A 26451-nucleotide genomic window follows, 5' to 3' on the forward strand; every position below is an offset into this window, starting at 1 on the left:
CTTCTTTGTTCTGCTGCTTCCGGCCAATACGGCTACCCTGCTGAATTCCATTCAAATTATTCCACTCTAAATGCATAGTTCTACACTGTCAGAATCTTTTTTGTGTCTTCTGTGAAAACACATTCACTTCTTGGTGTGCATTTATGGATGAGGGCACTTTGCCATTCATGCCTCTGCAGCTGGTGTGTGCTCATCTAGTCATTTCCCTGCTCCAGTAAAATTGCAGTCATCAAAACCAAGAGATCTTTCCCCAAAAGTCTGTTTGAGAAGTGAAAGTTACACTGTGTTTAAAGGAATTTAATTTCAAACTTACAAAAAAAATGAAAACATTAATACTGTCATGCAAAAGCAGACCTCTGAACCCCCGCCCAGCTCTCCTATCTGTCTTGGGCATTAGCAACTGATAACCTTTAGACAAGCTTGAATCCTTTCCAGAGGAAAACTGGAGAGAGCCAGAGGAGGCTGCACGTACCCTTCTCAAAGGCCCACAGCATTACATTAAGATCCTGAGAAGCCCAGCTTACATGGCAAAGGTCTAGGCCTTCTGGGGTGCAGAGATAAGCTTATGAAGGTGTTACAAATACAGATGAGTATCAGAATCATGAAAGCAAAACACTTTCAGTGCTAAAGAATGCCAAAAACTCCATGCATTAAGAATGGGTCAAAGCTAAAGCTAAGACCTCCACTCCCAAAGGGAAATAATTTCAGCATACAAAGGTAAAAACGTGAGATTGCTTTGGCATCAGCATGTTCATGAAAAGGACATACACATTAAACTGAATAAGGCAAATTTACAGCGGCTCTCAAAGTTGTCCACATCTTCTGCCCCTCCTCTGAATTGGCAAAGTCCAAGTCAGCCTGCTGGCTTCTTTCGCCTCTCCATGGGGCGTTCCTTCTAAGCCCAGCCTCAGCAACAAGGAACAATGCCAAAGCTGCAAATATTTAAATAAACAATTGTACAGATGCAATAACCATGTTTACCCACACGCAATAGGGATAGCCTGCAGTCCTCCAACAGGTCTCAGGAAGTCTGGAGTGAATGGAATATGGAGCAAATGTGGGCTCCAAAGGAGGCCCTGAGGCTGCTTATCCTTCTCTGAGTTACTCACACCTAACTCTCCCAGTCTTATCTAAAGGGAGTTGGGAAAATTCCAGAGTCACTTTGCATCATGACTAAAGGCTATAATCTACCAGAAAAGCCTGGAACAACTAAGGCCTACTGAGATGGGACTCCTTCATTACAATTGGTCAGGGGCAGGAAAAACTGAATAGCGCTTACAAGATTATGAAAACGAAAAGGGGCTGGGGGGGGGGGGGGGCAGAATCCAGATCAAGGATTCAGAGAACTTTATCCAGGCAACATTTTAAGCTTCTGAAGCTTCTGAAATGATATCGTTTTCATAATCTTTGTAAGACGGTAAGATTTGTAAGAGATAGATCTGTAAGGAAAAGGCCACTTTTGCTTAAGGGGTATGGGTTTCATGGAACAACCGGAGAGATACTTATGGCAGCTTCCGAAACAGTGATCAGAAAAAGGCAAATGTGTTGTGGAAGGGGGATTCATCAGCCCCTTTCTTCTTTGGCTTTTAGGAGTTCAAAAGCATACAAGAGACTCTGTAAAGATTCAGGGGGAATCTTTAGCCATACATGCACTCTCCCTCCCTGCACTTTGGATGGACATTTGATCACCAGGATCTGTATTGCTCAACATGAGCAACCCCACAGTCATGAGTGGGTTGGCCCAATGAAAGTGGACAGGTACATTGTTATAATGGGTGGTCTAGGTCACAACACCCCACTTGAGTGGGAACTAGTAGGCATTACCCTCAGTCCAACCTGTGAAATTCATCATTGCATCACTACCACCTGTTGTCCATTGCTGCCTACTTCCTGTGATGTAAAATGCAGAAGCACAATATACTAGCAGGACAGAAGGCACGAGCAAGCATTCCATGTGAGAGGCTTAACAAAGGGAAGAGTAAAACACGTCTCTTTCACAAGATGCTTCTTTCCCGCCTGCCGTTCACCTTTGGCATGTTGGATCACCAGAAAGCTCTTTGGATTTTTCCAAGAAGGCTAATTCATGACCTGACCTTTAACCCATGAGTGGTCCCAGGACTAGTTCTCCATCTGGGGCTCCTGCCAGTAGTGGAATAGGGAGGAGGCTCCCTCCCAAAAGGTGCTCTGTTGGGCAGGAAGGGAGGCACAAATACTCAGGCAACAAAGTGCAGTCTGTAGGTGACCTGATGGCCATTGTCCCAGGCATAGAGGACTTTCTCTTTAGGATTATAGTCGATTTGGGTGGTGAATGCAAACTCATTAATGAAGGGCAGTTTAGGATTAGCCTCAGTGTCTGTGTGGGTATCATAAGCGTAGGTCACCTGCCCTTCCTTAGTATCGTACACATCCACAGCATACAGGATACCACAGATGATGAAGCAGTTCCCGTAGGAATTACGACGGAGGCCTGTCTTCCATGTGGTCTCCCTGCGGATGGAGAGATCGCCAGGGTCCAGCTTGCTCACCACAATGACCTCCTGCTGGGAATAGTCATAATCCACAGAAGGATAGATGACCCACAGGCCACTCTCGTCCACAGCAAAGTCGATGTCTGAGTGGCCCCGCCATTTCCACGGTGTGGTATCTTCATACACCACATCGTGCAGCAAGGACCAGGCTGACACATAGCGCTGCTTCAGGTCATACTTGATGATGTTTTTGGTGAAGGCACGGTTGTAGTAGAAAGCTCCCTGGAACACCACGTGGCCTGTCCCGATCCAGTTGTACGGCAGTTTGTACAAGTTGCTCCAACGCCCTGAGTCAAAACACAACACACTATGCTAGTTTACTAACTTGCTACTAATTTACCTTCTCCTTACCGTTTACGCATTGGAGGTTTCATGTCGGGCTGCAGGCTGGAGTTTTAGTCATGGCAGGTTGCTCCACCTTTTTCTGCGCCCACAGGGGGGAGCATTTGGCCTGGAGCACCTCATCCACCCCCAATTTGTGCTCCTGCACAGGAACTGGGACAGTGAAATTCCCAGTGCATAAAGGGTCTATATCTGTACTCTTAGGACTTATGCTCCATTGGTTGAGGAAGTGAATCCATCTTTGTTGGTCTTGAAGGTGCCATTGGACTCAGATTTTGTTGTGCTACTTCAGACCACCACGGCTACCCCCTTGAATCTAACACTGTGCTGGTGCCACCTGTGCTAATGACATGAACAAACTTTAGCTTCCCAACCACACACCCACTACCAGTCATGGTGTTACAAGAGCACGGATAGTTCATTGTCAGGGATGCCAAATCCCCTCAAAGAAAACCGCTTCCCAGAAATGAAGGGACCCCAAGGATCAGTTAAATAATTTCCAGTCTGCAAAGCAGATACGCCTACAGCAACAGATTTTTCTCTCAGGGCGTGTGCATACCCTGCTCACAGCATTCTCGCCTAATTCAACCCCCTTGTGATGGATTTCATATGGCTCCCCCCTATTATTACTTTATCTATATAGCACCAAAAGAACATATAATACATTGACCTCTCTCAAAGGGTTCTAAGGTAAGAATCATAGAGTTTGAAGGGACCTCCAGGGTCATCTAGTCCAAACCCCTGTACAATGCAGGAACTCACAACTCCCTGCCTACCCATGGTGACCCCAATTTCATGCCCAAGTCATCCCTCCAACAAAAATCTCCAGAATTCAGCTTGGCCTGCAGGAAATTCACCTACCATCCCACTGTGGCAATCAGCAATTCCTTGGGTATGCAAGAAAGGCTCGCAAGAGACAAACAGTGGCATATCCCTTCCTGCCCACCCACTCACACTCTGCCTAAGTTCATAAAAACAACATATTAAAGTAAAAAGATCTTCAAATGATGTATTTGGTAACTGGTGTGCAAACATCACTGCTTGTGCATTCATGTGAGCCATGCAACATCAGAGAAACATTATCATCATTATTATATCTTTATGCCACCTGTCTCCCTTAGTGAGCTTGGAGCGGATTTCAACATGGTTAAAATACCTTAAAAGATTAATTTATTTAAGATTAAAATTAAGATTTTAAAAATTACTCACTAACAACTGAACTCTCTCACAACCCCCCTCTCCATCCTAGCCATCAGTTGTCTTGACTGCCCATTGACTATGGTAGGTTGCCTTTATCAGTGACACAGAAAAAGGAGGGAAGGAAAACCTGAAAGGGGTGGAAGGAGGCCCATGGTTGTTAGATGGCTCTGAACTCTTCCTTTCTCCCCAGTGGGGATCCAAAATAGCTTGACTCATTTCCTCCTCCACTTTATCTCACAACCACGCTGTGAGGTCGGCTAAGTTGAATGTGTATGACTAGTCCAAGGTTACCCAGAGAGCTTCCATGCCAAAGCGGGGATTCAAATCTTGGACTCCCAGATCCTAATTCAACACTGCACCACAACACCACACTGCACGTTTTCCCACTTCCTCACCTTGTTTGAAGTTGTCCAGGTTGCGGAATTCCACCAGGCTGTTTCCATAGTAATAGTTGGTGATGTAGATGCGGTCATCTTTGCCAACGGGGTCCTTCATCCAAGCACCTTCATTGCGTCCGTAGCTGTGGTGCTTCTCAGGAGCCTCCACGGACTCCAGTGTCCCTTCACATGCTGCCTCACGCACTGGAGAGACAACAGCAGGGTCAGCCAGGCTAGAGAAGTTGGGTGACCTTCCAACAAAGAGTCTCCTTCCCATGGGGAGAACCATACTCAAGACTAAGAACACCCTTTCTATTCCACTCTTCCAACTGCCCTGTACAAGGGGATGACTCCTGATTTGGAAGCAGGGAGTTCATGTCAGGAGACATACTGGCAATTTCCAACCCACATTCTAAGAGGGGGCTTGTACATACCACGGTTGGGAGTTTCAGGCCCCTCAGTGATGTTGCCACGTCCTTCTGTGGGTGCAGCAGTGCTTGGTGGGTTTGGGGTGCTTGTAATAGGAGACCAAGTGCTGCTGGGGCTTCCCGTTGTGCTGGGGCTTGTTGCAGAAGTTTCCCAAGCTCTAGTCTGGGCCTCCTGAACTGGTTTAGGTGCAGGGTCATTGCCTTCTTGTTGCTCCACCAGCTGTGCCCTGCTCACAGTGTTCTCTGCGGGGAACAACCAGCAATACTGAGACCCAAAACACTATCTTTTGTGCTTGCCTGCAGTTGAGCAGTTGGGGCTACTTTAACTTGGTCCTGCCAACAAAACCAGCTGCATTTCCCAACCTTTTTGCCAAAATTGCCTAAATTATAGAAGATGGCAGCACACACCTGCCTTAGAACTCACCATGGTTGTTCACCAGTCCCTCTGCTTCTTCCCGATGTCCAGCCTTGTAATAAGTGACGCCTCGGATAACACTTTTCTGGTGCCCTGAGGACCTGGGCTTGGAGGTAGGCTGTGATGGTCCCTGCCGCCCCTTGGCGCTTTCCTTCCTTGGCTTCTCCGGTTTGGGCAACTTGTCTGGTTTGGTTGGCTTCTCCTTGGGAGCCTTCAGCACAGCTTTGTCCCCCAGGTTCTTCCGAGTGCCAGAGTACTTCCCACCACTATCCCTTTCTTTTCCTCCAGATGTGTCCTAGGAGAGAAGGAATCGGCATCAGGAAAATGTGATGCCCAATGCAGAGGGGAAGATGTGGCATTGTGGAGAGGACCTTGGAGGTCACTTCTTAATAAACTCAAAGGAGCAATGAAACAATCAAAGAAGAGAGGGAGGGAGGGAGCAGTCAGACTCACTTCAGCAATGGAGGTTTCCATGAAAAAATTGTGACAGGCATTTGCTAAATGTGTCGGGTTGCCTGATTTGGGGCCATTACTGGGTCCTATCAGAGAGGAAGTAGTCAAACTGGGCTCCTCTGGCACTGCTTACTGAGACACTGGTCTGCCCTTCAACCCTGGGGCCTTCGGTAATCAGCTGCAATCTAGCCTTAATCCAGTCAGCAGTTTAAGCCATAACTCTTTCACTCAGCAAGCTTCCAGAATTCTCCTGGGGTCTCCCTTTATAGCCCTTCTCAACCCTTTGTATTCACCCTGCTAGTTCTAGAATCATAAGGTTGGAAGGGGTCATACAGGCCACCTAGTCCAACCCTCTGCTCAATGCAGGACCAGCCTAAAGCATCCTTGCTAAGTATTTGTTCAGCCGCTGTTTGAAGACTGTTGAACTGCCTAGAAATTCAGCCCAATTTTGGTTCATAATACAAAGTTACAGAGTCAAGAGCTTTCTGGTACCAACCAGTTGTCTGGCCATACTGACTGATAACGTCAGGCCTGCCCCTCAAGCACCGTTTCCAAACAGTGTCAGATAATTTTAAACAAACCATTTTGTACTTGTGCTTTATGGCAGAAAGAAAGAATGCTGACCTGTGCTTTGGTCTCCGGCACAGCAGCTGCATCTTTCTGCAGCAGCTGATATCCCAGACTGGTGAGTTCCTTCTTGATGCCCATCATAATGTCGGAATAGTTCTCATAGCGCTTCATCTGGTTGCTCAGATGCAGGACGCTCTCTTTCATGAAGTCATTCTCCCGAGTCAGATTGGTCTTGATGGTCTGTGTAAAAGGGTGAGTTTGGAGCATTTGAGTCACCACTTCCTTCGAGCAGCCCTACTGGCAAGAGGCCCAGGATCTGCTCCCAGCTGAGAAAAATTCTGTTCACTGGATTACAGAAGCGGACTTGAGAGCCAAGACCTCAAAACCTTGTTTCTAAAGAGGGCATAGGCATTTATATGGCAGTGTCTGTGACACTTTTTACTATTTTGGTGAGTTTAACTAATCTTGCAAGAGCTTTTAACTCAAGACCCAGGCATGTTACACTACAGTGACCACTGAAGTGATGACCGCCAGTTTGTTTTCTGATCTTCACTTGCTTCTTCTCCAAAACAGAGAACCTGTACAGGCTTTCCTTTCCTCACTAGAGCAGGAGTTGTTTCAGAGGGACCCAGGAAGCACCACCTATATGTCTGCTGGGAGCACCCATTCATAAAGAGTTATCTGTCATGGTAGAACATTTGGTTTGACACCTCTCATTGTTTTGTGATTACTCCCATACCTAGGCAACCATTTTGTGGTGGTCTTCCCCCTTCATACAAGAGGCAGCTTGGTGTAGTGGTTAGGAGTGCGGACTTTTAATCTGGCGAGCCGGGTTTGATTCCCTGCTCTTCCCCCACATGCAACCAGCTGGGTGACCTTGGGCTCGCTACAGCACTAATAAAGCTGTTCTGACTGAGCAGTGATATCAGGGCTCTCTCAGCCTTACCCACCCCACAGGGTGTCTGTTGTGGGGAGAGGAAAGGGAAGGCAATTGTAAGCCGCTTTGAGATTCCTTTGGGTAGAGAAAAGTGGCATATAAGAACCAACTCTTCTTCTTTTTATGTTCCTTCCATGTTCACAAAATTTCCAGTTTGCTTTCAGGCATAATAAGGTTGGGGAACCCTGCCTCAATGCATCCTAGTCCAAATCACCTCCGGAAGGTTTTGCATGATATAATTAGGGTTTACCCTGGACTTTTAATGGAGCAAACGCAACTACAGGGCAGTTTGTCAAAAGTCAACTGTCACATTAATTCCCCATGAAATACATGGTCAGGCAGGAAGGGTGTCCAGGCCGGCCCTGAGATGAAAGTGGCTTTATCTTTAAATGCCAGGACGCTGCCACGGAACCCTTGCAGATTCCTCTCCACCCACACAGGCTCTAAGACAACATGGAAATCCTGCTGGGGGCAACAGGTGAAGGGGGTGGGAGGCATATCAGCTGCACTTCTTAACATTTAAAAGCGTAGGCACCATCTACAGGAAATGTCATGGCCAGGAGCTCCAGCTGCAGCTTCTGTGTTTATTCCAGGACACATTTTTCACTGAAAGAAACACTGACATTAGCTTCCCAACCATGCCTAGCTAGGAGTGATAGAACTCATACACCAGCTCTACATGTTGCTACCTGATGGTACAGTCCATCAGTCCTCCACTAGAGCTGAAGCAACTAGTCCTCTGCTCTTCCCATTGGGAAGGTATGATGTGTGACTTTGTTTGGGATGAAGAGCTCTTCTAGTGCGGTGATGGTTAGAGTCCTGGGTAGAAATGCCCACTGTGATATGAAACTTAGTCAGGGACCTTGGGACGATCATGCTCTCTCAACCTAACCTAGTTAGCCAGATTGTTGTAAGGGTAAAAATCAGAAATGCAGAGAATGACATGTGGTGACCTCATCCTGTAGGAAGAATCAAAATGACAGAGAGGGACAGACACCAGACATAGAATTCACACCCTATGGACATGACTTACCTCCTCAAGAGTGTTCATCTGTGAAACCACCTTGTTGATGTAGGAATGCACTTTCATCATGTCCATACTATATAGAGTTCCCTCCAGAAGGTCAACCATTGATTGCAGCTTAAGAGGGGGAGAAAGTCAGACAGTGGGTTTGTTATCCATAAAGTCTTAAGTAGCTTGGTTCGGACCTATTGTTCCTCCCCAGGACTATGGTGCAAGAAATTACAGGAAAGTTTCCACTATCCCAAGCCTAGTCGGCAAGACCTCCAAGGTCATCAGCCCTCACATTTTCGCATTAACATGCTACCTAGTACCTGACATCAGGGGCTATCTCTAGAAGGCCAAAGGCGTTGGAGGCAGCACCTCTAGGTTCCTCCCCAAAGGAAGGCTGATCTGTTACCTTGAGGAGCTCTGGCGCCTGCTTCTTGAGCTTCTCCATCTTCCATTCATTCTCGCAGGGATTGAGCGATGCTGGTGGGGCAGTACAGGAACAACGGCAGTCGGTGCCTGAGCTGACTGTCTCTACTGTGTAGAAGTCCTCCACTCTCATCTTGCCTTCCTTAAGACGGCTGCAGGCATCTTTGCTGAGAGGTCGCAAGATACACTTGCAGCGGCAGTCGGAGCCTTCGGAGGTCATGCGCACCTGGTCTGTATCCTCTAGCACCTGGTGGAGACAGTGGGCATGGAAGCAGGTTGGTACCATGGCTGGTGCCTTCTGCCATAGCTTGCCCTCCCCCAGCAGAGCTGTCCCAACTTTACTTCTGTTTCTACCATCTATCCTTGATTTCTTCTTTCCCTTGCTGGTATAATGTTTCCACGCAGTGTACAGTACCAGGGATATCTCTCTTTCAAAAAGGCATCCAAGTCAGTGAACATGAAGCATTTGACCAAACGTCAGAGAGTGGGAGGATATAATGCCACTGTCTACGAGATGGGCTCAGGTTATATTCCTGGCTGATCAAAAACCTGTCGAGGCTCGCACTAGCTCAGCCTACACCTCTGATATCCCACCTTTTCCCCAGTGGGGTGCCAGGATACCATGGAACCTAGACAATTTATTGTGGCACCTAGTATTTGTTGGAATAGGCAATGTCTGGCGTACAAAGATATGAAGAGAAGAAGAGCCTGAAGGGGGCAACAAGAGGACCATTAGATAGGTCAGTGAGGTCAGGACCTTTCTTTCCTGTTAAGTGTTACTTCTTGTCTGTCTCAAGATTGCTACTCTTAGGGGCAATTTCCCGCTTCTTCTTGGAAGTCTCTCTCTCTCTCTCTCTCTCTCTCTCTCTCTCTCTCTCTCTCTCTCTCTGTCTCTCTCTGCTAGTCAGCCATGTAGTCTGGCTATCCTCTGCACTATCCAGTATGGTCATTCCTTAATAAATCCTTTTCTCCTAATCCTAAAATACAGCGCGTGCATATCTATGACTTATTTACTCTGCTAACAGTATTTTCAGTGAGGATTTTATTGTAGCATCTCTCAGCAGCTCTTAGTGGAAGTACAAAAGGTGGAATCCAGTTTTCCCACTGATGAAAAAAAGAAGGGACCCCTTTGACCATCAAGACCCTGTGTTTGGGATTATGGAACCTCATGAACAAAAGCCATGTGGAGCAGAAAAAGGAGAATTGGGCAAAATTAAGTTTAAAAGGTGGTTGGATCCAACCCAAAGCTTAGTTTCACATCTGAGTGCTTTGTATGACTTAAAAACAAGTCCTTGTAATTGTTTGTTTATGTCAACTCAATTTTACACCATGCAATAGCAATGGGTGAATTCATGATTTAGAATTCCTCATTTAACCAATTGCTTTCTTTTCCAATACTTAATAGAACTGAACTCTTTCAATTAGCAATGGAAGATTCAGGGATCTGAATTAGGCTAGAATTAGAGGTTAACCTTGTATTGTAATGATATAATCAGAGTTACCCCAGTTTTAATCATATACTAGAACACTTTTGTTACAGCTTTAATAAATTTACAAGAAAAGGTGAAGAGGCCAGGATTAACTTTTGTGGTAGCAATACTCAGAAAATTCAGTCAGTAAAACAGGAAACCCTGAAGGCTGAAAAACAAATTTGGCGCCTAGATTTTGCGGCTGGTTCCTAGGCCCAAAGATCATTTGCCAAGGCCTGCCTTATGGTTTGGAACTCTGGTAGCCTGACAGGGAAAGGGCTTTTGTCTCCAAGGGAAAGCTGTGGGAAGTTGCTGAATGAGATTTCTGAGAAATTAAATGTCTGAAGGACAAACCAGATGTGCACGAGCAGATTAATGTTTGGAGCTGTGGTATGTGAGGGTGTTTAAGCTGCGCCCTGCACCATTTGCCTGTTGTGTAACAGTCCTTGTGAGCCACGGTTTGCCCTGTTGAACTACATTTATGAATAGTTATGGCAGCAGGGCATATAGAAGCACCTGAAAACTAGACCTGAAAAAATGCTGAAAGTTTTGGACACAGACCTCACAACATGCCCTTAGTTTGGTCATGAAGTAAAAAGAGGTGGCAGCCGTTGTGTGAACAAGGGTATAGTTTGTAGGGAATAAATACCACTCACTTCCTGAAAATGAGAGCAGTAGAACCTCACAAAGTCAGCCCGCAAGACAGATAGAGAGACTTTTCCAGGGACTAGTGCAGGTGTAGGGGGGGGGGTGGAGTCTAACTTTAGCTCCAATTATCGCTTAAGTTTGAGACTGTGTACACATTTGTGTAGTTTAATTTGCTGCCCCTTTCTGCTGAATAAAATGTTTGCATTGGAAATGTACTTTGAGAAGGATTAATGTTTACTACATGGACTGTGACTTTGTTTTAAAATTATTTTATAATTTTACCTATTGGCAATCCCCGCTGGCTAGGAGAGGCTCTTCGCTTTCCCTTGCATTAATCAACTCAGGCTTCATAATTTCTTCACTCGATTTGGGGTAGGTGGGGGAACATGTGGCTATATTTAGATCTAGTTTTGAGATTATGGTAGATTTGAGGGTGAGATGCACAGTGTGACCTTTGCACGTTCCCCCCCCCCCATAAGTATTTATACATATATTCCATTTTTTCTGGCTTGTGGAGCTGAACCATTAGCATTCTCTCCTGTATTCTATCCTCACAACTAGCCTGTGCTGAGAGGCTACCTGGCCGAAGTGGGGATCTGAAGCAGGGTCTCTCAGACTCTAGTGTCCTATTCTAACCATTAGGCTCTGTTTAAATTGTGCACACACACACTAGCTTACATTTCTAAACATGGCAACTGTTGGGAGGGTGGAATGGTGCAGGTGGGACAATTGTGATCTTATTAAGGCTCTAATCTCATTTTGTGACCAAATTTGTTCCGAATAAGGTTCTGCAGATTTTGGATTCGGTTCAAATGAGAAATTGTTTCAAACACGATCTCAAGCCTGGGGCTCCATCTGGCTTAAGAAGAGAGCAGTGTTGATATTAAGGGGAGCAATCCTAAGCAGAGCTGCTTCTGAAGTAAGTCCAGTTTTATTAACTGGTGCATATTCCCGGGAAATTGTTATGATTGTAGCTACTTCACAGCTACTTCCTAAATCCATATTTATACACTCGAGAATTATCTCAGTTCTCTTGATCCTTCAAACGAATATTCTTGGCTGTCTTCTGTCGTTCCCTTCAGGGATAAATACTTTCCCCCTTCCCATCAGGGGGACACATTCATAAGATTATAGCCATATCTGGCTGATCCATGCCCACTAGTTCTTTCATGCCCCACCCCAATGGGCAAGTTTTCAATTAAAATGCAAGGCTCAAGGGCAATTGAGAAAGTAGGCTTCATTTGGGGCACTGCTAGAAGCTACTTCCAGCTCAGTCTTGCTGCTGTAATCAGTCTTTATCAGCTAGGAAGTTTGTTCACCTATTCAAACAGGAAAGCAAAGCAAAGCAAAGGAGGGTTTCCCACAAAATATGTGCAACTCAGATGTTTCTGACAGCTAGAAATAGTCAAAACATTTGATACGGCACATCAAATATCCAGGCAGAGGGGAACAAGGATTCTCACATAATCTTGCTGCATTGCTTGATGGTATAAAAAGGTAATAATAAATCCCCAGTTTTAATAGAATGTGTGTTTGCTGATTTAAAACTGTTTTTGCACCTGATTGTGTGGAACGCTGCCTGGCTCTCTGGAATAATGGGGCTGGGGGGGGGTAGTGCATCAGCTACCTTCCCTTAGTGGTGCGGTGCCTTGAGCAGCAGAAGTCAAACTGTTAACTCCCCCAGGCCTCATAAACTCTAGGAAGGGCAAGCATTCAGCCTCCTTTCAACAAAAGGACGGTGCTGCCCGGCATGGCCACAGAAGGGCCGAGGTGTCGTTTCTCTCATCGCCTGAGTCAGATTAGTCGTAACCTCTTTCCTCCCATCGTTTCCTCCTGCGCCAAGAAGGGGGGGGGGCTCTTTTATTTCTGATGAAAGGACCATCTGATAGTTGATGCATTCTCAGCCCAGCCAGTCGTCTCGGGTCGTGTTCGCCCCGCCCACGCGCGGGCCCTGGAGGGAGCGGCCGGCTTCCTCTGGCCAAGTTTCCCCACTCCGCTGGACCCGTTTGTCCGGGGGCCGGAAGGAGCGCCTGAAGCCGAGTTTAATCCCACCGGACAAGCCCTGCCCACAGACGCCCTGGCAGCCGGCCTTGCGAACTAGCTGCTCAGCAGAAAGGCACCAGGGCGCCGCTGAGCAGGGCGTGGGGGAGACCTACTAGCCGCCTTCCTGGCCGCCGCCGGGATCCCCGTGTCGTTTCTCAAAGGGCAGGGCGGGGCGGGGGGGCTCTGCAGAAGACTGAGCATGCAAGCGGAGCCCCGAAGGGGCGGCACCGAGTGGGTTTTGCAGGCGGCGTGTGCTTGTCAAAGGCCGCCTGGATTTCCTATTTACTATTCCGCTGGAAGCACGTGGGCACACGATTGCCTGTTTTCGTCTCGATGGCGCCCCCCGTGCGCGGTCAGCAAAACGGAATGGGAACCGCTCGTGCGAAGGGCCCTGAGCGAGGGCTGCAGATGGAAGGCCGCCGATGGGGAAGGGCGAAGGGTCGGCCCTGCACGCTCTCTCTTAAAAAAGAAAAGTTCGCCAGGCAGCCGAGTCGGCTCACTTGGGCGCCCCTGGGCCCAGCCTCGGCGGTGGCGAAGGGCGGCCCCTTCAGGCCTCTGGGTCGCCGCCCGAAAGCGAGTCAGCTCCCGCGCACCACCCAAGCCCGCGGGAGGAAGACGCCCCGTCCCGCCTGCCTCAGCCCAGACAAGGCGGAGTGGCGTTTCAGCCGCTGCAAACGGCTTAAGAAGGGCCCTAGCGATTGCTGCCGCCGCCGCCAAACGGCTTTGCTTCCCGGGTTGGGGGAGCTTCCAGCCCTTGTTTCCAGCGCAGCCCTGTGGGGTCTGCACATGGGCCACGGTGGGCTGGAGCACCATTAAAGGCAAGGCAGGGCATGCCGGAGCCCCCACGAGGCCGCCCTCTGTATGGGTCAGCCAGGCGGGAATGTCACCGAAGAGCAGAATTTGCTGACTCCCTAGGTGCCTATGAAGAAACAATTTGGGGCCCTAGTTTGGTGCTTGACCTGTGACTCCTTCCTATTAAAAAATAAATCTCAGCTGCCTCATTTTCCTCTAGCCAGTGTCCCACAGATTTAAGCAAGTAGCCCTGTTGGGTGAAGTGCGGAAGGAATGTTGAATCTAGGGGCATCTTCAAGATCAACGAAGTTTTATTAAAGGTATGCACGTTCATGTACATGCATGCTTCCTGAGATACAATGCCATGGAATGGAAGTGACCAGTTCATACTTATCGGGCTACATTAACATGAAGCATAATGAAAATGGTTAGCACATTCCAGAGATAAATAGGAGAAACCAACAACTTGAATTTGTATTCACTTGAGATTGAATTGCATGGGACACATTTTGGATTCAATAAGTGTCCACATAAAAGAATAATAATCAAATACATAATCTTGCTGACAGCTGTTAGCTGAGACCTTTCCTTGAAGCCCCCTTCCTCTCCTCTCAAGCATGGAAGAAACTTGAGGAATGAAAGTTCTCAGCTAATTGCTGTCAGCAATTGATTATATATTTGCTCTTTTTTCCTTTGTAGACAGTTTTATTGAATCCAAAACGTTTCCCATGCAATTCAATCTCAAGTGAATACAAACTCATGCTGTATATTAATTCAGGGGTAGTCAACCTGTGGTCCTCCAGATGTTCATATGGAAGCAAAATGTTTGCTGGCAGGGGCTCATGGGAATTGTAGTCCGTGAACATCTGGAGGACCACAGGTTGACTACCCCTGTATTAATTCACTCTTTCACTTTGCCCATAAGTATGAGCTTATCACTTCCATTTCATGACATGCACACAAGGACTCATACCTTGAATGACCAACAGGCCAGCCTTGCCCTACCGAAAGAGACCTGGTGGTATTGGAATGGGGACACAGGCTCTTTGGTTGTGCTTATATAGAATTATTCCTCTCCTGTCACTCAAGTGGATCTGGCCCTGCTGGAGCTAGCACAATTCCGCAGGGCCTGCCAAATGGAGCTCTTCCACCAGGCATTTGATTGAGGTCAACTGAGTCAACAACATTGATTCTTGCCCCATGTTCTATGTAAACCGCCCTGAGCTACAAGGGAGGGCGGTATATAAATACTAGAAATAAATCTCCGTGTTGGTCTGAACAATAGGACGAAGTTTTAAGCAAGTGAAGCCTTTAAGACCAACAAAGTTTAATTCTGTACTCAGATGGTACCCTAAACGGAAGGAGACATCCCAGGAGAGACACAAGATGGCTTCCAGTTGTAGGGAGCGGGCCAAGAGCAGTCATTCCCAGAGGATATTTTTCTCCCTTATTTAGGGCAGAGTTCCCAAGAAGCCCAGTCAGGCCCGATACAGTCAGATCTTGGAAGCAAAGCAGGGTCAGCCATGGAAGGGCAACCTCCAAAGGTCCTGACACGGGGCAGGCAATGGAAAACCACCTCCTAACATCTCTTGCTAGGCAGCCAGACAATCTTAGGACCTCTTGGCTGTACTACACACATACCATACAATAAATAAATTCCCAAGAAGCAGAAGAAGAAATCCTCTCTGGGGTTGGCAACAGCTGGGCTGCAGTGCACCGGATCTGGCTGAGGGTTTCTTCCCACAGTTCTCAGCTGTCAGACAAGCATGGCTAATCCCCACCCCCAGAAAGCAGCTCATTTATTTTCCTGGGAAAATATAGGAAACGACATGGTTTGCCTTTACAAAGTGGGGGGAAGCTGCTTAATGCGGGCCCCTGTTATTTTGGGGGGTGGGATCTTCCAGTCTGCCATATGAAATGAGTAGCATCAACCCTGTTTTGAAGGCCTGCATTAGCAGTGTGGTGATGGACAAACCAAGCAACCTTTTATAAGTGTTATAAAACCTTTTATATGTGGTCTTTCCAGGAGTTCAGGTTGACTTGCATTCTGTCTTTATTCCCAGGCACCAGCATTTTTATAAAACTGGGAAGTTTTTGTTCTAAATTAAATAAATATAATTTGGGGGAGGGATTAACTAGCCCAGTCTGATCCCTGCCCACCCCCGATATATTAACCACTTTTTTCACATTCACTGTGGCTTTTTTCAGTATCTTCAAAAAGAGTGCCCATTCATACATTTGGCAATGAAGGGCTACTTCCCATGTGGAGAGCTGGAACAGTGTCCACACAGAAGTTTATTCTGCAGTTTCCCCTATGGCTGTCATTCCCTCTCCCATTTCACCAGAGGGCCTTTAAAATAATCAGTAGCAGCTGGTTCACTCTAGCATTATCTCAGTTTTTGTGTCTAGCTCTTTAGTTGCAGAGTTATGAGGGGAAATGTGGAGTCTTTAACCTTATAACTGCACAACTAAAAGAACTAGAGACAGTTTGTTTAATTACATTTGGGGAGCAGTGTTGTGATAAACTGTTATGTGCAATGCCACAGCAATCTGTCAATTATTATTTTTTTTTAAGCTGAAATAAGTCACACAGTGGGGGAGCAATGGTAGCTTTGAAGATCCAGCAAGGAAAGTGACGCCAATGTGGTTGGGAGTTGAAAACATTCACACCTTTCTGTCCACACACCATTCAAAGTTGCTTTGACTGATCTTTCAAAAACATCTAACCATAGTTTGGGGGAAACAGAGAAGCTGAATGAATAGAGGCTGATGTCATGGAGAGGCTCCTAAAACTACAGTAAGGAAGCCAAGGCAGACACAATATCTCTGTGGAAACAGCTTGGGTGAGAAAAGAAGCGGGACTCCTTGATAGTTGGCAATAAAGAAAAAATCAGGAAAACTTCACATGATCTTCCAGGGTGGTGGGGGAGGCTAGAATTATGCTCATGCATTAAAAGCACGAAGTATGACACTCGATCCCGAGTAAAGCACGATCTCAGTTGACACAAAGCCTAATTTGTGCTTGTGAAAGAGGCTTGAGCTATTTTTCTCTTTTGAGGGCATTTTACTACACCACTGTTTGGAGATCCCTGTTGTTTAGGAGGAATGAGAAGTCTCCGAGGTCAACCTGATTCTCAAGCCCTCCTCTCTTCAGGGCCCCTTCCTTGCCACTTCCCTATCCCACAGCTAACAGTCCAAGAACAATTTCTTTGTGACGAGAGCTCTTCTGATTCCAGAGGGTGAGAGATTTGGCCTGGTAGAAATCCTACACCCTCTAGACTCATGGTGTGGCTTTGGTCAAGTCACCCAAACTCATTTTTCCCATCTGTAAAATGGGAAGTTATAGTACATAAAATTCAGGAGTGGAATCAGCCATGCCAGTGTGCGCAATTAGAACTTCTGGAGCTGAAGAAAAAGGTTCCAGAGGGGTGCTTGGGTTGAGATAAAGCTCCACTTGCCACATTTGGACCATGCTGCACACTGTTTGGCTCTCGTTCCTTAGACATGTAGACAAACCAAACCGCTCAGTGTTTTAGAAACAGCTTCCTTAAACAGGAACCATATGGGTTATTCAAGCAATTTGGCCTGACGGAAGCCTGCTTAATATAAAGCAAACATTTTTAATAATAGTGCTTGGCAAAGGTCACTCAGCGGCAGGATGCTGCCCCCATACTGGCATCTCCTTGTGAGCTCGAACTAGCTACTGGCTGGGCTCAGAGAGATTAATAAACTCTCTGCTCAGTGCTCTCTCAGCCCCTTTAATGTGGCCTTGTAACTTAACCCCAGCCCTCTGGGATGCTCTTTGAGTCTCCATCGAAGACAGAGCCAAGAGCAGAAGGTGTAGAAGTGAAGCAGGTGTGGAGAGCTGGCCCAGTTCTAAGGCATCAGCAAGTGTTCAGCAAAGGGGTCCCCCCACCATGTAACTGGTAGAATCTAGTGTTGGCTGGTACCTTTAAAAGTCCTTGTGTACCTTGGAGTGCACAAGCAGACATATTGCCAAAACTTCAAAGGCTCTCGCTGCCAAGAGATGGCTGCCATGTGGACAGCTGAGATACATTCCCAGCTGCAGCCTGCCAAGATGCAGATACAAACAAATGCGTCTGGCTTCCAGCTGAATGCCAGAGCAAGGCATGCCACCGATCTTGGTTAGTTACATGGTCTTCCCTTGGGAGGGTGGGAGCAACAGATTTGCTAAAATTAATTGTTGTTTCTAATCTTGCTTAATAATTGCCCCTTAGCACACTTGCAGTGTGTGTATGAGGGTGGGGGTGAAAGGCAAGGGGGGTTATCTATGTGCGTTTCATTAGTATGGAGGTCTTGTTGAAAGCCAAAGGCAGAACTCTTGTGCTTTAATAGTTGCTTAGACTAGTGCTGGGTGCTGGTGAGAAAGGCAATGAGTTGTGAAATAGTTCATCTCTATGTAGTTGTTTAAATGTAGACTTGCTTGGTCCTGTTCTGATCTGAATCTGTCAGTCTGAGATGGAGATATAAGGTTCCATTGAAAGAAAGTAAGACCTACTTAGTCCCCACTTCCACTGACATTAGAATTTCTGCTTGAACATCTTGGTAGTCAAATTGTTTCAGGAAAGTTGGAGATTATTTTAAATCACTTTGATAGAGGCTCAGATAAAAAGTTCACCACAGGTCAGGAAAGGTCCAGAAGAATGCCAGCGTGGTTAAACAGCAAAGTCAAGGTGGCAGTCGAAGGCAGGAAGATGTTCTTGAAAGAGTGGGTGTTTTGCCCAAATGTGACAAATCAAAAGGAACATAAATTCTGGCAAAACATATGCAAGTTACTCAGTTATGCAGTTACTCTAGACTAGGCTTTCGCAACCAGGAAATCAAAGCTAGCAACTTGCATTTAAATCTGTAGTTTTAGACTGAAGTAACCCTGCATATGATTGCAGTGTAAGTCAAACTAATAAGGAATTCAATAAGTAAATCATGAACAGGATAGAACCTATTTTGTAGACTTTAAAGTGCATCAAGAGCAGGACATTAAAGAAGGAGGCAGCTGAACAACAACAAAATAATTGCTAAAGAGGACAGTGAAATTGTGAAATCCCTTTGCCTTGGCATTTGTTATGTACAGATGTCTTAACCTAAACTATTGTTTCTAGAAAAGGCATTAGAGGAACTGTGTCCAATAGCAGATTCTAAATCCCAAAATAAAGGATTAAGATTTAGAGGTAATTGACAAAGAGTCAATTTAACAGGTCACTAGAGCCAATGGTTCACCCAAGCATTCTTAAATAACTTAGGGTGTTTCAGTATAGGGGAAAAGACTAAGGGGAGGCAGGGAAGTTTTTAAAATTAGACATGGTCTGGATAATGTAAGTAGAGAGAAACTCTTCTACCAAATAACAAAACTCGGGGGCAACCAATTAAATTGGTGGACAACCAAGATAATAGAAAGTACTTCTTCACACAAAATATAATTAACTCACATTGCTCACAGGATATCATGATACTCATTTGATTTGATGATTTTAAAAGAGGAGTAGGCATAGCTATTGAGAAATCCAACAGCTGTCAGCCATGATGACTGAATGGGACCTCCATGTTCAAAGGCAGTAGATCAGAACGCCAATTGCTGGGGAAGTGGAGGAAACAGGGGAGAGCTTAGTGCCCCTTCTGTGGGTCTTTCAAGGTATGTGGTCAGCCACTGTGAGAACACAGGATTTGGGGTAGATAAACCATTGGTCTTATTTAGCAGCACACTCCTCACATTAACTCAAATGAAAAATTGTTGGCCTTGTAACAAAATCGTATTATTAAAATAAGCCCCTAGTGGAGCCTGTAGTTTTCTTGAGCCTCCTTGGATTCTGCTCAAACCCTGGTGCTACATTAATGCTAGGGGGTAGCTGTGTTAATCTGATGCAGCAAAACAAACTTTTGAGAATAAGAGCTCACTTCATCAGATGAATGGAGTGTACATGCTTTCTCCATCTATATAGAGTTGGGAGTAGTCCTCACCCACTCTGAATACTCTTTGGTGGGTTATTGGTTCTAACTAGCCTCCCTTTATGACATCTCCCTTTCTGTAATTTGTAGCTTTAACTGTAGTTGTATGGAGGTACATTCCATGAATCTGATGTGATTTACCAAAGTTCATAATGAGAATAGTTATTTCTGCTCACATAGCCAATGTAATAGGTGGGATCAATCTAGAAAGTTAGACTTGCAAATCTGGCTTCTGTTACAGGGAAACTGATAAAAACCATGATTGAAGCTAAAATTGTTAATCATATGGAAGAACAAGACTTGATGGAGACGAATCAGCATGGATTTTGCCAGAAGACATTCTACTACAGAAAAAGTGGGCCAGGCCACCTATGGATTAGTACCTGCTTAAACTACAGGAAGCTGAAGATGGAAATGAATCACCTAGTGTATCCGCTACATCCATAATCCCATTAATTTCCAGAAGGTCTGTTGCCTTGAAACCCTGTCTGTGAACTTCACAGTGACATTTGCCTGCTGCTGCTTCAACTGAGAAACGTGGAATTCTCCTTTGATCCACCAGACCTGTATTTGGGCTAGAGATGCTCCACTACTTAAACATTCTGATACACCTGATTTCAGCAGTAGATTCCACCAGCATTTATGGGACTACAAAGGTTCTTAGAGATGCTTTATGGCAGTGGTCCCCAACCTTTTAATCACTGGGGACCAGTTAATGCTTGGCAATTTTATTGAGGCCCGGGGGGCGTACTCTTTTGCCAAGGGACATCACCGCTGCCGCCTGAGCCCCTCCTCCACTTGCTTTCCTGCCAGTGCCCCTGACTTCCCGCTGCCCACTGGGGGGGACGCTGCCAGCAGCAGTTGTGCAGTGCCACGCTGAGGGGGAGCCCCAGCCATGGCGGCCACCACAGATTACCAAAGGTGAGCCGGCAGCAGAGTGGCAGGGCAGCCCCCAAGGCAGCTGCCGGGGAGGAGGACGAGGAGGAGCTGCGGCCCAGTATCGACTGATCTACGAACCTGTACTGGTCCCTGGACCGGGGTTGGGGACAGTTGCTTTATGGAATGGAAGAAGATAGAGGTAAACAATTGCCAGTAATCCATGTGAATCTTGCCCAGGTCACTAAAACGATTGTGCAGGGAGCTCCTGTGCATTATTATGAGACCTCGTAAGTACTGCTTCCTATGAAAGGCCTCTAGACAACCAACATCTTAACTACAAAATAATGGGTTATCTTGTTATGTAAATGGGATTTTTAATAGTGGCTCTTTGTTCATTGCTTGCTTTGAATTTTGGTATCATTTGGCTCTGGTCTCGGTATGCCCACATGACTCCTTAAACTAGTGTCTGAACTGATTGCAGGGAAACCTGAACAGGACATCTGTGCAGCATCCACAGCCCTGCTTCTGTTCTGACCCAGACAGTTTGGACAGCAGATTCCTCTCCAGCAGGCCATTGTTTGCTTAAGCCCCTTCCAGACACTGAAAGCTGGGTGACGGAACATGCTCAGCCCCTCCCCCCCTCCCTGCTGCTAGTCTCACTTCCCTCACATTGCATTCTCAGGTACTCTTGGGTAGTCTGTGCTGACTATTTTCAAGGTGCTGGAGTTTGAGGACAGTTGCCCTCCCCCACAGGTGTTGCTGCAGCCTCCCTCTATTATCCTGCATAGAGGCCATAAGACAGGGGTAGTCAAACTGCGGCCCTCCAGATGTCCATGGACTACAATTCCCATGAGTGTTCGCTGGCAGGGGCTAATGGGAATTGTAGCCCATGGACATCTGGACTACCCCTGCCATAAGAGAACAACCTGTGCAGCTGGCAGTACAACCCAAAGAATCACAAAAGGCAAGCCTGGGAAGCTTTCTCTTGGCTGGCAGAGTCATGTCCCAAAGAGAGAGTGTGAAAACGAGACAGAGGGAAGGGCACCCTGCACTTGCCTGTACACAACAGCCCTCTGAAAGAGCCGAGGCAGAGTTGGTAGAAGATAAGGACAAAGGGGTTAAGCAGATGAACAGGATCTCAGTATTTGTTTGTTTTTCTCATTCCCGAGATGCCAGACGAGCCCCTCTATCAACAATTCTCTCTGCAGTCATTTCCCGGGCCAGTGGTTCCAGATCCTGCCTCCCAGTCCCTTTCCCTGTCCCCCAGAACTGCCTGAGGCGCATCTCTGGCCTTGATCAGGCTATGCTCCACAAAGATTCACTGTAACTGGCAGTGCCAGGGACAGAGGAAGTCAGCTGCCTCCTTTCCAGATGCAGACGGGAAGCTTACCTCTGTAAGCTTGCATCCAGTCTAGCCTTTTGGCATCTGAGAGCCAGCAGAGTCCATCCAAGAATCCTTAAGGCTCCCACTTGCTCTGGAGCTGCTGATCAGGAAAGGATATTTGTGGTTTTCCAGATAGGGACAAACAGTGAGGCCTCCTCTGGCAAGTGCCGAATTCTGCATCCCACCAGTAATGGCACTGTGTCACGGTGTCAAGACATCTTTTCGGAACCCCCTAGTGCAGGGGTAGTCAACCTGTGGTCCTCCAGATGTTCACAGACTACAATTCCCATGAGTCCCTGCCAGCAAATGCTGGCAGGGGCTCATGGGAATTGTAGTCCGTGAACATCTGGAGGACCACAGGTTAACTACCCCTGCCCTAGTGTAAAGTCGGCTGCCTGTGGTTAACACACAAACTGCTGAGAAATCCAGAGCAGGGTGTGCCATCAGGAGACTGCTGCAGTGATCACTGATGTGCAGAATGCCAGCCATGTGGGTGTGATGCGTGCCTCCCAAGCATACCCAATCTCACTCGCCATTTGAAGACTATGAGCACAGACTCTTCCTCTTTGTCACGGCCGGCCCTCCCCTACCTTTATGCTTGTTTACGGTTATTGGATTTTTAGACCCTCCCCCCAGCAAGCTGGCTCAGGGTGGTGTACAAAGATTTAAATATACCATAAGAATAGAATAGATTTAAAATTGATTTACATAAACAATGACAAGTCAAAACAGGTTACAGGGGTAGTCAAACTGCATTTGCTGGCAGGGGCTCATGGGCATTGTAGTCCATGGACATCTGGAGGGCCGCAGTTTGACTACCCCTGGGAACATCAACAATATTGCCGTATGAGTACCGAATTCTCCCAGAGATTCAGGATGCGTTGGGAGAGTCAATACATAAATAGATGTACCGAGGAGTGCAGCACAATCCTTATTAACAAAGGGAATGATGACAAGGAAAGGTCAGCTGCAGGAGATGTTGCATGCCAGGGGGACAGTGACCCTTGCTACTGGGCCCCACCTGGTTCTCAGGTGCCTTGACCGGCCCAAGGCCCCACAGTTTTATAGACCTGTGAGGACAGGGAGGGAGGTAAAGCTGTTTGACAATCCAAGGCAAGCCAGGGACGGCTACCAGTCCCACTCCAGGGCTGCTGTACAGCCTGGGAAGCGTTTGCCTGTGGAAGGAACATGGTGTGTTTTTAAGCGCCGTCCCCGGAGTGGAAGCAGGGGGTGCAAAACTCGGCCCCGGCGTTGCTTGCTTCCCTCGACCTCCCCAGGGCCCAGCCTCGGCGTACGCAGGCGCTTCTTGCCCCGGCCGGCCTCGGCCTCCCTTCCCGGCTGTGCGTGGGTGAGCGGAGCAGCTTCTTCTCCGGCTCGTCTTTGGCAGCCCTCGGCACGAGTCCCCCAGCAAGCCTCCTCCGGTTGAGAAAGAGGCCCCGCGGCCCTCGGAGGAGCCGGAGCTGGGGCCGCCCGCCCACTGGCCAGGCCGGGGTCAGGCAGGCCTGCAGAGGGCGACTCTCCAGTTCCGCCGTGGCCGCAGGGGGCTCCCCAGCAGCGGCTGCCCCCGGGCACATGTAGGGTCCAATGCACATGGCGGGACCTCTTCGCGGTCGGAAGCAGCCTCCGCTTCGGCGGGTGCCAAGGGCCTACCCAGCAGGGCAGGGGGCAGGGGGCGGGAGTCGCGCGACGTCTGCACATGCTCAGAGACCACCTCAGCGATTTGACAATGCTAGATGCGCGGCCTGGGCGGAACAGGATCCGACCGTGCTCCTTTCACGCACGCCAAGACATCGCACTCGAAACGGCCCTGCCAGGCACAAGGACTCTTAGCAGCTGCCGGCCAGCTCCTGAATCCCCAGTCTTTCTTCCCCTGGGAAGCGGGTCTCCCCTTCAAAGGCGGAGTGCGGGGTTCTGCTCGACTCCCGCTGGCTCGCTCCAAGAGGCACCGGATCCCACGCCTGGACGGGGCGGGCCGTCCTCTTCACAGAGGACCCATCCCAGGTGCCAGGGTGACCCACTGCGGCTCAAATTGCGCGGTGGGGGTGGGTAGGGGGGGCGGCTTTTCGACCTGAGGGCCTGCAAGGAACTGCAGGGGGAAACAAGGGGGACCCTCGAGCTTTGGCGTCACCGCTGGAGGAATTCCCTCTGCGGTTTAGCCCTGAGCCTCTGCAGTGTTGACAAGTGAGGATCGGGTCCAGGCGAGCCCGACTTTGCTGCGGGGGAGAGAGACCAGCGCCTGCGCTTCCCTGTGCTGCAGGTATTGGGATGTCCGGGAGAAAAAGTGGGCTGGGGGAAGTATGCTTCATGGTCCCCATCATCCGACCCTCCCAAACGGGCAGCGCCACTGTGGCATAAAGAGATCTTGGCTGGGGGGCTCTCATCGAGGCTCAAAGTAAGCTGCAAAGAGGAAGGGCCCGAAGAGCTCCCGGCATCTTGCGCCGGAAGGGGGGCAAGGAGGGACGGGAGACTCACCCCCCCCCCACACACACACACACACCCCGCGCCCCTGCAGGCGACTTGGCGGTACTCAGGGCTGGGAAAGGCCCGTTCCTGTCCGCCAACCCCCCCCCCGTCTGATAACGCTCAGTGGCCCCTGCAGGGGTGCCTGCGTGCCTTGATAGATCGGGGCCGGGATTTTCCTACGGGGGTCCGGGAAGCCCCCAGCCTCTGCAGAAACTCGTGGCTTCTCTGCAGGTAGTTCCTGGCCCTTTGAGGCCAGGCGGGATGGCATCTAAGAACTGCGCAAACGAGGAAACTCCAAACCCACCGCCTCCTTGCCTTCTCAGGAGCCGGGCTGTGTTGCCTCGAAGAACCGCGCTCCGGCCCGGAGACCCAGCGGGGGTTAGGTGACCGCGGCTGAGTCGTGTGACGGCCGAGCCTCCCCAAATGCTCAGTGGCATTACAAAGGCCGCTTCCCTCCACGAATAAGGGGCTGCGGGGCAGCGGTCCGTTTAGGGGAAAGTGGCTTTCCCGGATTCCCCTCGAGGGTAAGTGCTGCGATCCGAAGGAAAGCCTGGTCCGCCCCTTCCAGTGCCCCCAAAGGAAGCGAGAAGCTGGGGGGGGGGGGGCTTGGTGGTCGCCCCCTCCAGGCCAAGAGAGCGGCGGCGGGCGGGCTGGTCGCCACAGGACAGCTCCTACCGGGCTGTGGGCGCCTACCTTGCCTTTCCCTTGCGCCCAGGCGGAGAGCAGGAGCAGCAGAAACGGGAGCCGCAGCCGGCCTGGTCCGGAGCGCCCTGGCATGGCCGCGAGGTTGGCCCCGACGGCAAGTCCGAGCTGGGCCGTCCACGCCGCCTGTCCGGCCGCCTCAGTCCGCCTCCGGGCTCTGCCTGGTCTGCGCCTCGGTCCGGAGCGAGCCAGGGAGAGGTACTGGCTGGGAGGGGCTTCCTCGACGGCGCCCCCGCCTTCGGCCTGGGGGGTCCCGCCTCCCAAAGCTCTGCAGAAGGCGGAGTCTCCTGCGCTCGGCCCGGACACTCTGGTCCCCGGGTCGCCGGAGCGACGTCAGAAGAAAGGGAAATCCTCGCCGGTCCGCGGTGCGCCCCCCCCACACGCCCCCCCTCCCCGCCCGTTCCCTCCCAGGCCAGGCCGCCTCAGTTTGCTGGCCTGCAAGATGGGGACAGCCACGGGGAAGGAGAGCGAGGGCGGGAGGGGTCCGGCTCCGCTTCCCCGCCCACGGGCAAGACCGCGGGTGAGCCGCGCCCTCCGAAGCCGCCCCGTGGACAGTCTCCCATTGCGCGGAGGGCGGAACTGAGGCCAGCGGCGCTGCGGCGGAGGCGCTCTCTGCCAGGGCGCTGGTTTCTGCCTTTGAAGGGGTTGAGCCAGGCAAGAGCTGGGAGCCTGGGACTCAGATGTAGCTGACCGGGTCCCGATCCTAACTCACAAGGAGCCCTTCTCTCCCCGCCATCCCAGGAAGGCGGTTCCAGTCGCCAGTGGGCCAGAGTGCGGGCTAGAAATGCAGCATCTCTTCCTTCTTGTTCGGCTCATCCTCTCTGCTTTCCTTCTCCCCTTTTCCCACTGGGATTCTGTTTCTTTCCCTCCCACCTCCCCCTTCTTTTGCTCATTGCAATACTGGTTCCATGAGCAGGGCTGCTGCAAAGCCATGTCTCCAGGAGGAGCACCGTTTTGACATTTGGGATCTGTTTCCAAAAACGCTTATTTTGGTTATTTTTTATTTATGTCTCGATTTGTATACCGCTACTCCCACACAGTGGCTCCGATTTCCAGCAGGGCCATGGACTGAGGCTGTTATTAGATCTCTGGGCAGCATCTGACATGGTCGATCACAAGCTTTCAAGGAGATATGGGGGTTGCCCTTACAGTGGCTGACCTCCTTTCTTAAAGGTCAGGGGCAGAGGGTAGCCATTGGGGAAGGCCGGTTGCACTACTGTCCAGGCCCCTGTGGGGTGCCACTAGGACATGATTCTCTCCCTAATATTATTCAACATCTCTTTGTGGCCTCTTGTACAACTCGTCCAGAGGTATGAACAGTAGACCCAGCTCTTCTGGTTGATGGGTGGCTGGCAGTCTTTCTCAACTCATTTTTACCTTTGAGAACACCCTGGAACATTCTTCAAGCTTTGAGAAGCC

General features: G+C 49.0%; 1 protein-coding gene across 1 annotated transcript; it reads right to left on the reverse strand.

Annotated features, from left to right (window-relative positions):
* Positions 1 to 282: 282 nt before the first annotated feature.
* Positions 283 to 25330, reverse strand: OLFML2A (olfactomedin like 2A). Its single transcript, XM_077305766.1, has 8 exons — positions 25024 to 25330; positions 8672 to 8935; positions 8284 to 8391; positions 6368 to 6553; positions 5300 to 5585; positions 4882 to 5118; positions 4466 to 4651; positions 283 to 2815 (listed from the first exon to the last, which is right to left on the reverse strand). Exons 1-8 carry the CDS (start codon positions 25105 to 25107, stop codon positions 2214 to 2216), a joined length of 1953 nt encoding a protein of 650 aa, XP_077161881.1. The 5' UTR covers positions 25108 to 25330; the 3' UTR covers positions 283 to 2213.
* Between the last annotated feature and the right edge of the window lie 1121 nt (positions 25331 to 26451).

The sequence above is a fragment of the Paroedura picta genome, chromosome 12 (genome assembly GCF_049243985.1).
Source record: "Paroedura picta isolate Pp20150507F chromosome 12, Ppicta_v3.0, whole genome shotgun sequence".
NCBI lineage: Eukaryota > Metazoa > Chordata > Lepidosauria > Squamata > Gekkonidae > Paroedura > Paroedura picta.

What these genes read in the sequence shown, in the direction of transcription:
- OLFML2A (XM_077305766.1), bottom strand. Translation starts at nt 25,107, where the DNA reads ATGCCAGGGCGCTCCGGACCAGGCCGGCTGCGGCTCCCGTTTCTGCTG. An exon ending in TGCCGGAGACCAAAGCACAG is followed by an intron (nt 5,586 to 6,367) that starts GTCAGCATTCTT and finishes CTTCTCTCCTAG; the next exon opens with GACACATCTGGAGGAAAAGA. An exon ending in GGGACTGGTGAACAACCATG is followed by an intron (nt 5,119 to 5,299) that starts GTGAGTTCTAAG and finishes TGTTCCCCGCAG; the next exon opens with AGAACACTGTGAGCAGGGCA.